Raw genomic sequence first — 11,826 nt, 5'->3', positions numbered from 1 at the left:
CGGCAAGGAATTAGTCGTTATCGTGTCTCAGTTTCCACATGTCAGCACTTATCGAGAGCACACAAATACTTACTCGTAAATGTATCATATAACTTTAGCTTCATACTATCCATGTATAGGTAGAGTTAGATATCAAAGTTTCGTGACTTCTTTTGAGGATTCATAAAAACATGTAATTTTAATATCTTATTAAAGTCGACAAGAAATTGGTCTTCATCGTGTCTCAGTTTTTACATGTCAGGACTGACATACCGAGAGTTGCCCTAGTATATGCGGATAGCTTAGATATTTGCATTGGTATGCAGATAACTTGAAGAAACATTTATTTTGATTAGATTGGATGACAATCTGCTTAAGATTTCATCTTAGGATTTGATAGTTAGGCCATCGACTGATTCATGTTATAGTAATAATTTATCTCTAATTAAAACTAACAACTTAGTAATAGAAATATTTATTTATTAGAGGTCAAAGTTTCAAAGACCAGTAATATTGTATTTCTTATTTATCTTTATCTTTATCAAAATACATAGTTCCCTTGTTAGAAAAGAAAAGGCAAAAGTTTCAAAGACCCGTAATACTGTATTTCCTATTTATCTTTATCTTTATAAAAAAAAACATAGTTCCCTGGTTAGAAAAGAAAAAGCAAAATGAAAGGAAAGGAAAGGGCAGCATTTTTTAAAGAAAGCATAGTTCCCTCGTTTGAAAAGAAAAAGCAAAATAAAAGGAAAGGGCAGCATTTTTTTTTTTTTGGAACAGAAAAGACACGGACATCACCGTGCACGAGCGGGGCGGCACATCCCTCAGACCCCCGACGTATGATCCGGAACACGTAGTTGCGGGAGAAGGAAAAAAAGAAAGCAGATACAGAAACGGAAAAAGAAAAAGACACGGACAGAGCGCTGGTAACACGGATAGAATACGGTGATTAGGTTGGACCAAAAATTAAAGACGGTAGAAATTTTTGTTTATTTATTATTAGGTATAGATATAGATGTAGGTGTACATCTTCTATGGCAAGTAAGGATAGGAGATTTGACATCCATTGTTTTCTGATGATGATTTCAACCAAATCTCTGTGACGCTGATCAGCAAATATTGTTCAAAGAATCTTCTAAAGAGGCGTATCCTGTTTACGTGATAAACTGAGTCCACAGACCTTACAGTGACGAGGTTAATCCATGGAAAACTGACAAACCCTGACGGTGACACAAGTGACCTGCAATTCATGGAACTTGTCATAGGTCATCGTTGAGCTGATCCGCAGTTGTTGTCGCGTGATAAGCTTAATTCACCTGCTATTTGCGCCGAATCCTAGAAAACAAATTCTCAGGCTGAGCCTGGCTAAGATTGCCTTAGCTAAGATTCAGGTGTAGGCGTGTGGCTTGTATACACGCCGACACCGCACAACGGGCCACAGCCCACAGCCCACAGCCCACAGCCCAACTCACGCCTATGCGGCCCAACGCGACGCACACTTGTCCTCTGTCTTCCAGCTCGGTCTAAACTCTGTAGCTTCTTCCGACCCGCGCTCTCGTTGAACGGAAAGATCGAAAGACATTGCCGGAGATGTCGTCGATGGCGGCCACGAAGCTCGTCAACACCGCCGAGGTCGCCTCGTCGGACGCGCAAACCCTAGTCGCGGTAAACCCCTCCGCCACGCACCTCTCTTCCCCCCTTCCCCGCCTCCGCCGCCCGCAAAACCCTAACCCTCCTTCGATTCCCCGCAGGACATGCGGAAGGCAATCAGCACCATGAAGTCCCTCGCCGTAGACTTCGAGAAGGACGGCAAGTCCGACAAGGCAAGCGAACGCCACTGTTTAATCCCCATCCGACCTCGCCTCTAAACCCCCTAACATCCCCCAACGGCACGGGCATTTTTCATTTCAGGTGAAGAAGCTTGAGGAGATGGTTCTGGAGATGGTGGCTTCGTACGAGGACTGCGCGGCCATGGCCCAGGCGATTAAGGCGGTGCCTGGAGTGTATCAGCCGTCTGATCAGGTGCGGCGCTGCCTGCCGTCCGGATGGAAGCGATTTTGGGCCTTTGAAATTGGAGTAATTATGTCTGACTCTTCTTGGCCTTGTTGTTTTGATCCGTCTCCACTCGAAGCCAACGGATTTCAAAACATTGATCGAGGTGGAGGTTAGCAAGATTAAGGGAGCGTCATCAGCATCACAACAGAACCACCCACTCTTTCGGCAGTTCAGGGAGACTGTCTGGGTATGTGTTACAGAGTAGCATGCTAATGGTCATTTGACGATCTTCAGTATTATGCATTCTAAATGTGCTCCCTGCATTAGCTAGTTGCTCTCATATGACTACAATAGCTAGAATGTGAATTTGGGAACAGAAATGATATGTTTGTGTAATTTCGCAAAATGTCTTATCTTCTGATGTCTTGTGTTGTTTTCTGCAGAATGTTCACCATGCTGGTCAGCCTATGCCTGGTGAGGAACAGGAGGACATTGTCATGACTAGCACTCAGATGAGCATCTTAAATGTCACATGCCCGTTAACAGGAAAGCCTGTGATTGAATTGATAGATCCAGTTCGCTGGTATGAGTATAATTCTGTTCTGTACTTCTGTATCTCGTTGAATATTCTTAGTGGGGTTTTCTAACTCAATAAGTGAAGGTTGAGCGGAACACTTTTCAACCTGGCAAAATTGACAGAATATTTTAAGCCATGTCATGCTAAAAGAGAATGATCATTCACAATATTATTTTTCAACTGATAAAGATGGAGTGGAAATTGTACGCACAAGCAACATGTTTCAACAGCACTTTGAATTATGTTTGTTGAGTACTATATTTGGTCCTGTATCCTTTCGGTGACTTACTGAAATCTGGATTTTCCAGGCCTCATTTGATATGGTATTCATGTCAGTAGAATGATTTGTTCTCAGCTCCCTGTCTCCCTGATGGAGCTACTAGTTTGCCATTGTCAATAGTGTAACAGTCTTCTACACCAGATATCTGGTGCTACATATACAACCCTTTCTGGCAACCTGACTTACTTTGAGACAGCCGAAAAGTAATAATTTCCTTTCTGTCACCATGGAATACTTTGATACAACCCTGTGCCATTTTTGGCTGATAAATCCCCAATTGGTTATTACTCCATGACATACTTTGTTTCTTTAGTATAAAGATTTGACTGACAATTTATACATTGGTTTTTCATTTATGTGATATAGAATCATAAAATGTATTGAAGGACGGGCTTGGTGCAAGTGGTAGAGTCTTACCGCCCGTGACCGGAAAGTCCCGGGTTCGAGTCGCGGTCTCCTCGCATTGCACAGGCGAGGGTAAGGCTTGCCACTAACACCCTTCCCCAGACCCCGCACAGAGCGGGAGCTCTCTGCACTGGGTACGCCCTTTTTTTTAGAATCATAAAATTTATTATATGAATATAATAGGATTAATTTTGTGTCACAAAAGTTATGTGTTAATAACGTTTTTTTTGTCAAAGGCTTGCCATATTGAAAAGAAATATACCTGTAAAGATGAACAGATGGAATAGAGGGGATTGCTAGTTACTACTTCCTCTATTACAAATTATAGTTCACTTTAGCTTTGTCCTAAATCAAACGTATCTAACTTTGACCAAGTTTTAAAAAAGCATTAACATATGCAACGTCAAATTAGTTTCATTAAGTTCTCCATGTAATATTTCTTGATAATGCATTTATGTGAATTTGTAAATGATATACTGTATTTTTCTAAAAATTGAGTCAAATTTGTAGAATTATAGTTTGAAACGGGGTAGTACTTAGGCATTTAAATGTTATCTGTTCAGTATAGATGTAGATATAATTCATTGTCCTGATCTGATGATAATTTCCTATGCAGTGTGGATTGCAAGCACATATATGAAAAGGACCCACTAATGCAATATATAAGGACCAAAAAACCACCGCAGTGCCCTATTGCAGGTATATCATTGCTCCCTGGCCATTCCTTGGTGCTTCCTTTTCATGAGGTGCTCACTTCGTTTTTTCTTCATCAATCAGGCTGTCCTAGAGTCCTAGAAAGAGGGAAGGTTATCTGTGATCCCCTCCTCCGTATTGAAATCGAAGAGCTGCGTTCATCAGAGACCGGTGCTCCAAATGCTACAAACATAGACGATTTGACCGATCTAATTGACGATGACGATGAGCGAGGAGAAGGCCTGTTAGAGGGGTGTTGACGGACTTATTGTTTAGGAGGATAGGGTTTAGTATGTTTAGGAATCAGGATACACTGTCTTGTTGGATTCTGTAGGTTGATGGGTTTTGGTATGCTCAGGTTGCACTCTTTTGTCTTGTTGGGTTCTGCATCTGATCACTTTGATATGTTCCACGGCGTATGTGACTTTAGTGTTTGGGTGAAGTAACCTAACTTTGCAGTTATGGAGTGGTATAACGCTGGCAGACTATTCTGCACTTTATGGCAATATATTCTCCTGTATCAAACTGCCTTTTGTCCTATTGGGTTGATTGCCACCAGGAAATGCGCACGTTGCCTTCCGGACGTTTTGAGTAACATGTAACATGATCAGCGACCAGGGAAGAGGAAGACCGATTGTTGTCCTTTTGGGTTGACAAACTCTTTTCTAAGTGAAACCCTGTAGCAGATTTTGATTTATTTTTCGTTAAACATGTTCATTCAGTCTTCATTAGTTTTCCAACCCATGACTATGTTTTTATAGTGACACACCTCGCTCGAAATTTCAGGTATTCGGAGGAAAGATGAAACAGAAGCCACCACGGAGGTCAAGGTTCGCAGGCGACACTACATAACATAATCGTAAAGAGGCGGTGTCGCGACGGCAACTCTCGTGCGAAGAGAAACAGGGCCTTGTTTAGATGACCTCAAAGTTCCAAGTTTTTTCACTCTCTCTCTATCAAATCAATTTTTGAACATATACATGGAGCATTAAATATAGATAAAAAAATAGCTAATTGCACAGTTTGGTTGTAAATCACGAGACGAATCTTTTGAGCCTAGTTAGTCCATGATCGGGTAAAGTTTGTCAAATACAAACGAAACGTACTACAGTATCCGGACTGCAAAAATTTGCAATCTAAACAAGGCCCAGGAAGTGCGGCATGCTTTCAGAGCGGCAGTGGTTTGGCGGACCTCGGGCGCACGGCACGGTCACCGGCGGTCGGGGCTCGGGCGGACGACCAAAGTCCAAGACGTTGGCACGGACGGAGACAACTATGGCTATGCAAGGACGTACAGAATCAGCACGAACTGTCTGGGCTTCTCGTCGAGAACTACGACTGGACTTGCAAACACGCGCTCGCTGCGGACACATCACCGAGCTGAACGCCAGCCTCACCGGGCTGGGACCTGAAAGGTGCTCCCTGTCCGACCTATTTCAGTTTTCACAACCATATTTTATGTCCTGGGTTTTGCTACCACTCGCGCTATAGGAGGATGGCTATGAACCGCAGTTGTTCTAACAAGATAACAAATCAAGTGTTGACATGTACATGACAATGAGCTGGCAGAAGGCTCTAAACATGACATCTAGAACTGATAGCACAACTAACCTCTCAGATCATCGGCACCACCGTTAATCTGTTGCCTACTTTGATCGACATGCCAACTTGAATGTCAGAAAGATATGGGGATGGGGCAGAGGCGTCAAGCGGCCCCGAGAAATTTGTTCTCATAATAATACTTTATAGTCTAGAACTATGCCAATGCAAACAAACCCTCTATAAATGGGTTTGCCATAGCATACGGCTTATAAACATAGAGGCAAGTTGTAAGCAGCAACAAATGCTGATAACACAGAGCACTGACGGTTGTCATACAAAGTGCTCTAACAACTACAACTAGGATACAAGTTTGACCAGCATCCACGATCCATCCATCTTCATGATACCGAATCATCAACCACCTGAGACTATCCACACTACGCAACACAGCCTGCAAAAATACAACGCAACAATAAGCGATGTGCACAAGAACAGTCAACTTATATGCTTTGATATATGCTTTGAGTGTCACTAACATGAAGACAAATGCGGTACTAGTATATCTTCACCTCCAGGACAAGACAATTTTACTAACAGATCAGATCATCATATCCACTGTTGAAACATCAATCACCCTACCAACAACAGGCCTCTGCTCATGAATCTGCAGGATTTTATAGTTAAAAAGGAAGCTAACTCTAGAATGACATCAAGGTTACAGGGTGTAGAGTACTCACAGTGGCACAACTGTTGCCCAGCGATTTCTGCACTTGTTGCTTCAAAGACAGGAAGGGTGATGGATAGTTGGTATCACCACAGTCCTCTTTGATTGCTGGAACCTTCTCAGTCAAAGATATGCCAAATATTTTGCAACTATTTTTGCTAACTTCCCTGTTATCTGATCCGTCTTTTCCAACAGCAATAGTGGGGTGAAATTTCTCGATGGTCACATCTCTATTTCCCATTCCTCCAGAAACATGAGCCTGCCGCATCATCGATCGCTCAGTTCCTCCAATACCTCCAGCATGGCCAAACATTGCACGTCTATCCTCATTCTTATCCAAGTGACAATGCCCAATTTCAAACGGGGACAACTTTGGATTATCTCGTTGAAACATTAGGACAGATGGTGGAGATGAGGATTGAGATGGAATAGCTGGTGCTTGTGGCCCAGGAAAAGCACATCCATGAAGCTGTGGATGCCACTTACTCGCTTGAGTAGGCACATGAGAACCACCTTGCTGATGAAAGCCACTATTTCTCAAACTTGCATCGACTAGAGTTCCTCTGTAGGGATGAAATACTTCTTGACCTTGCAAGACCTTTTGGAATCTTGGAGACTCCCCAAAGCCTGAGCAATGGTAGGAAAACCTAGGGTTTCCTAGTGGTGTTCTGACACCAATTCTCGGAACCCCTGGGATACTGTTACTCACATTATTGGAGCAACTTCGCTCATCAATGTACTGCATGTTCCTTGCTTCACATGGCTGAGAAGTTGCAACAGCAGCATTATCATGAGTTCTATAACCCAATAATTCTTGACCTTGCAAGACCTTGTGGAATTGGGCAGATTCCGCAAAATCAGGACAACCACTTCCATCTACCAAAATGAAAATATTAATCATAAAGGAAGATAACAACATAACCATTAAGTGGGCAGTTTTATTATTATTCTTTTTGGGGGTTGGGGGGCTGGGGGGAGAACAGACATACTTGGAACCAGGTAGTCTGGGGGAAGACATGGTTTCAGTCTCTTTGCATTTGGTGCAGACATATGGGATCCTGAAACTGAACTAGTCAGCTCAATCTCCCAAGGAGAAATCCTGTTCGGTCGACGAAAATCTACATCATCATCCCATCGGACCTGAAAAAACGAATAACTGGTTAATATAAACCTGGCTTACTAAGTCAAGAGAGTATTATGTGCCCCGCAATGTGCACTCAGGGTAATAAGAAACCAAAATGAAATAAACTTATTTATGTTGTGAAATAAGTGCCTCTCCAAATAGACACCTCTTCAAGATGCCTCTACAAATAGACACCTCTTCATGAGTGATCTCATCAAAGATTAGAGTAGGCACTAGTAAGTGTATTAGGTGGTTACCATAGCCACCAAAGGGCATGTCCTTTGGCACAGAGAGTGGAAATGGTTGCCGTATCCTATCGGGACAAGACACCCTTTCACCAAACTACTTCACCATGTATATATTTCCATGATCAGATCAATGCAAAACAAGTTCTACCAATTTTATCATTCCACTTACATTTCATACTTTAACGATTTACTTAGAAGTGCCCTGATCAAGGAAACCAGGCTGGCACAAAGCAAGCCTCTTTTTTAGATAAGACACAACATGCCTCTAAACTGATGCTCATCAAAGAATGTGCTCTGGAGAACAACTTACGTAAAAAAATTAATGTCATTTCGATCAACCTTCTACATCAAACAGAGAGCACAGGATGCATAGTAGGCTGCAAATTGCAATCAAATAGTGCAAATAGGTTGTGCATTGTATTACTGGATAGATGTGGAAGATTGCTTATTGGCTTATTAGCAAGCAAATAGTGCAATTAGGTGGCAAAGGCAACTACACGATGCAAATGCTTAGTGTCAGGTTTTCTCTCCTGTAAGAGAGAAGAACTAGAGAGAATCACTCAACTTCCATTACTTTCAGACGGAGGTACATATACATGAACCAGAGCTTAGCCAACCAACGTGACTAACAGCCGATCCTATAATCTAGGCGACATGGGAACGTTGAGGCCGTTGGCCCATTCAGTTACAACAGATAGAAACAAACTCTGAAGAATCTTCCTAGGCTATGTTGCTGGCAGTATCTAACACGGATTATTTTCATATGTAACTAAACTTTACCACCAGAAAAGTTATACAGAAAGTGAAGCATTAAAACTTAAGGCAACATACCATCAAACATTTCCACTTCGAACCACGCCACATGGGGTCAGCATCACCAATTCCTGCTATGATCCCTGTGCATCTGCATAATACTCTGATGTGTCAACCATAATAAATCCGTGTAAAGATGAGAACAACTTTTGGAGCACACCAACCTTCTTTCAGAAGCATCATCACTCTCATATCTCATTTTGAACCTCAAACCGGCAGAAAATTGTTGAGTGAAGCTCTTCATAAACTTCGAATATGGTATAATGAATTCAGATTGGCTTAATCTGTAAGGTTTTTTGGAAAGCAGTAATTGCCATCAGGGCCATAATTGTTGGTAGATAAAAAGGTAAGGCTTGCAGCAAAGCTCATGTATATTTCCATTTCTTAGAGAATATTTACACTTTCTAATTTACAACATTAGGGTCCAAGAAGGTAAAAATGCACACGAGGTACATAAGAACTCACTACTTGTGTACTTGTCATAATATCGAAAAAAGATTTGTGGAACTAGATTTTTGATTGAAAGGGTCCAAATGCAGGTGGCAACATCAATTCAAAGAGCAAAAATATCACTTAATGTTGGATTCCAGTAAGAGTCCTGAATTACTAGATGAATTATGTCATGGTAAATGGGTAAGCACTTGGAACTAATGTAATGGGACTTGCTGTGCTACATGAAACAGCTCAGGAAATGATATCACACATGATTTCAAACCCTCATCAACCAGCAGTAAATAGTTATTGCATTGTAGCTAAAAAGCACATTTTAGTTCATATTATCTCAAAGATCAGCATCAACATGAACATGCAAAGCATTAAACAGAAACAGCTATATTCATCATCACCTGGGGTTGTAGTAGATGTGGAACACACTTTTTGTGGCCACAGCATGTGCTACGTTAGCTAGTGAACCAAGATTTGAACACTGATTATAAAGAGCTGCAAAAGCAGATCCATTTTTAAGCTGAGCTGCACGGCGCACTCCAAGTCTTAGCTCCCCATCATCACCCCTGAAAATTATGAGGAATCCTCAGAAAGGACCAACACCAACATGTGATAATTATCTCCATGTTCGCGGTGGCCTACCTCAAAAATAGTACAGCGTCCCCTGAGACAAGCTTCTTCTTATTGACAAACGCACTCCATCCAGTGGTTAAAAGGTGCCTGCGGGGCTGGCCTGCATCACATGCAGATGCAGATTCATCAGAAATCAAGGACCACACACATGACATATAACTTCTCATGTTTGTCCTTTACATTCCTTAAAATGGGACCATAACTTTCCGAACAAAAAATCAGATGATTTTCATGAGCAAAACGGTAAATTTTAAGTACAACTGCAATAACTAACCAATGACATGAAAAATGCAGAGCATAGCACACAAGATAGCAATGCAGAGAGCAGGAAACATTGGCATAGTTTGTACAACCCACAACATGTAATCATTATTAGTTCTGATCATAATGGTGACATATATCTAATCATTATTAGTTCTGATCATAATGGTGACATATATAGCCAAAGGGTGACTGGGGAATCATGGCTGCAAATCCTGGACTAAGTGAGCAGAGATGAACATTCCCAAGTGCTCAATCCAAACAAGAAATGCAAGTCCTGTAAAACACTAATCACCGATTGAAGTGCAACCATTCAACATCATTCACAGATACTGAATGATTCAGGGTCAACAAGTACAGAAGCCTGCTGATATCTCAGTATTTGTTCATGTACCTCGATAAATGTGGCGGAACCTCCACTCTTTTCCGTGCAAATCCTTGGCGACAAGCTCCTGCGAGGGCCGCTGCTGGCTGTAGTCCTGCACGCCCCAAGAGCAGATGATTCAGAATCGCAGTTGAGAGCACCAACCGGGCACCGAAAAGGTCGAAGCTTTCCAAGGCAGCGTAAGAGAACCAGAGGCGGGAAGCAGTCCTCGGCGGCGCGGCGCGGCACGGAGAAGCCGCCGTGCGTGCTGGTGTCGGAGGCCGTGAGCGTCTTGCAGAACATGTGCGGCATCCGCGAGAACCGCTGCTTCACGGTCTCCCCGTCGTCGCCGTCCCCGGCGCTCCCGTCCTCGGACCCTCCGCGCAGCCGCCTCGCGACATCCTGCACGACGCGCCGGAAGCAAGCGCCCCAAGAAACACAAATCAGACCAAAATCCCGTCTTAATGGACGCAACAGAGAAACCAAACCGAATCCAATGCCGGTGGAGCACTGTAGCTTCCGCGCACCTCGTTCTCGGCGACGAGGGCGAGCTGGGCGTACACCTCGTCCGTGGACGCGTCCGCCTGCAACGAGCGCAAGAGGAGGACAAGTCAATGGAAGCCACACCGGCACGGGCAACCCACGCACGCAGGCACACACACACATTGAGGAGCTCGCGGAGGCAGGAACCGGCGCACGCACATGGAGAGTGACGTCGACGACGCGGCAGAAGACGTGGGGCGGCAGGGCGGCGGGTGCCGGCGCGCCTCCGCCGGCGGCGTCGCCGCGGTGCTCGAGGTGTCCCTGCGGGAGGTACACGACAACGCGCCCTTTCCGCGGCAGTGGCGCAACGGGGCCCGCGCAGGCGTGCCACAGCTCGAGGCACACCGCGGCGCCCGGCCTCGGCTGGGGCGGGGTCAGAGGCGGCGGCGGCGGGGGCGTGGCCGCGGAGCTGGTCCGGCTCTGCTGGGAGCAGGCGTTGCCGGGCTCCGCCTCCTCCTCGTCCCCCTCCACGGTGTCGTTGAGGTCGATCCCCGCCATGGCGGCTGCGGGCGAGGCACGGGCGCGGAGCACGAGAAGGGGAGCGGCACGCAGGGAGCGGGAAGGGAGGCAGGGAGCTAGCAAGTGATTAATGAGGAGGGTGGGGGTGGAGGAGGCTGCAGGGCAAGAAGGCGAAGAAAGAACCACCAGGGAGAGGGAGAGGGGGTTAGCAGGGAGGCAGCATCGGAGAGGGCGGTGTGGTGGGGTAATGGCCATGAATGGGGGGTTATGGAGGCCGAGGCTATAGGCAGCTACAACCTAGCGACCCTCCTACTCCTCGCCACAGGCCACCTATCCAGCTAGAGCTAGGAGGGAGCGGAGAGGGACTGAGGGAGACGAGGACAGAGAGGGCGGGGGTTCCGTTGCTGTCACTGTAGCTGTGAGCCAGCCAGCCAGCAGCGGCAGCAACCGGAAAAGACGCAGGGTGCGTGAGGGGGACGGCCGATTTGTTTGGCCTGTTCGCTGAGTCTTCCCTCGTAAGACATGGCTGCGTTTAGTTACCGAAATGAAAATTTCTAGACGTCGCGTCGAATGTTTTGGAGATATTAAAAAGGGTTTAGGATACTAATAAAAAATTAATTACATACAATACAAATTTATTAAGCCTAATTAATCTATCATTAGCGCATATTAGTTACTGTAGTACTTATTAGTCTTAAAACATTTGTCTCGCGATTTTGAACCAAACTGTGTAATTAGTTTTT

At 44.6% G+C, this 11,826-nt stretch overlaps 2 protein-coding genes across 6 annotated transcripts; one reads left to right on the top strand and one right to left on the bottom strand.

Annotated features, from left to right (window-relative positions):
* The first annotated feature begins 1,384 nt into the window (after positions 1-1,384).
* On the top strand, positions 1,385-4,826 carry LOC136513640 (E3 SUMO-protein ligase MMS21-like). 2 transcript variants are annotated; one of them, XM_066507610.1, is made up of 7 exons: positions 1,385-1,644; positions 1,731-1,802; positions 1,891-2,001; positions 2,111-2,221; positions 2,418-2,557; positions 3,853-3,935; positions 4,716-4,826. In XM_066507610.1, the coding sequence occupies exons 1-7, from the start codon at positions 1,570-1,572 to the stop codon at positions 4,784-4,786; spliced, it is 663 nt and encodes a 220-aa protein (XP_066363707.1). In that variant the 5' UTR covers positions 1,385-1,569; the 3' UTR covers positions 4,787-4,826. The 2 variants fall into 2 exon arrangements, with proteins under 2 accessions (XP_066363707.1, XP_066363706.1); XM_066507609.1 differs by lacking the exon at positions 4,716-4,826 and adding an exon at positions 4,014-4,454 and having other exon boundaries at positions 1,389-1,644.
* A 795-nt stretch (positions 4,827-5,621) lies between these two features.
* On the bottom strand, positions 5,622-11,391 carry LOC136511883 (auxin response factor 15-like). 4 transcript variants are annotated; one of them, XR_010772892.1, is made up of 12 exons: positions 10,784-11,391; positions 10,609-10,665; positions 10,292-10,483; positions 10,112-10,196; positions 9,466-9,556; positions 9,225-9,389; positions 8,544-8,663; positions 8,398-8,470; positions 7,185-7,335; positions 6,209-7,071; positions 6,008-6,106; positions 5,622-5,922 (listed from the first exon to the last, which is right to left on the bottom strand). XR_010772892.1 is itself a non-coding variant. In XM_066505903.1 (12 exons), the coding sequence occupies exons 1-11, from the start codon at positions 11,336-11,338 to the stop codon at positions 6,070-6,072; spliced, it is 2,418 nt and encodes an 805-aa protein (XP_066362000.1). In that variant the 5' UTR covers positions 11,339-11,389; the 3' UTR covers positions 5,622-5,922; positions 6,041-6,069. The 4 variants fall into 4 exon arrangements, 1 of the variants encoding a protein (XP_066362000.1); XR_010772893.1 differs by having other exon boundaries at positions 6,041-6,106; XR_010772891.1 differs by having other exon boundaries at positions 6,008-6,135; positions 10,784-11,389.
* Between the last annotated feature and the right edge of the window lie 435 nt (positions 11,392-11,826).

Source organism: Miscanthus floridulus, chromosome 16, assembly GCF_019320115.1.
Source record: "Miscanthus floridulus cultivar M001 chromosome 16, ASM1932011v1, whole genome shotgun sequence".
Taxonomy (NCBI): Eukaryota; Viridiplantae; Streptophyta; class Magnoliopsida; order Poales; family Poaceae; genus Miscanthus; species Miscanthus floridulus.
This window is presented reverse-complemented; position numbering and strand designations above follow the sequence as displayed.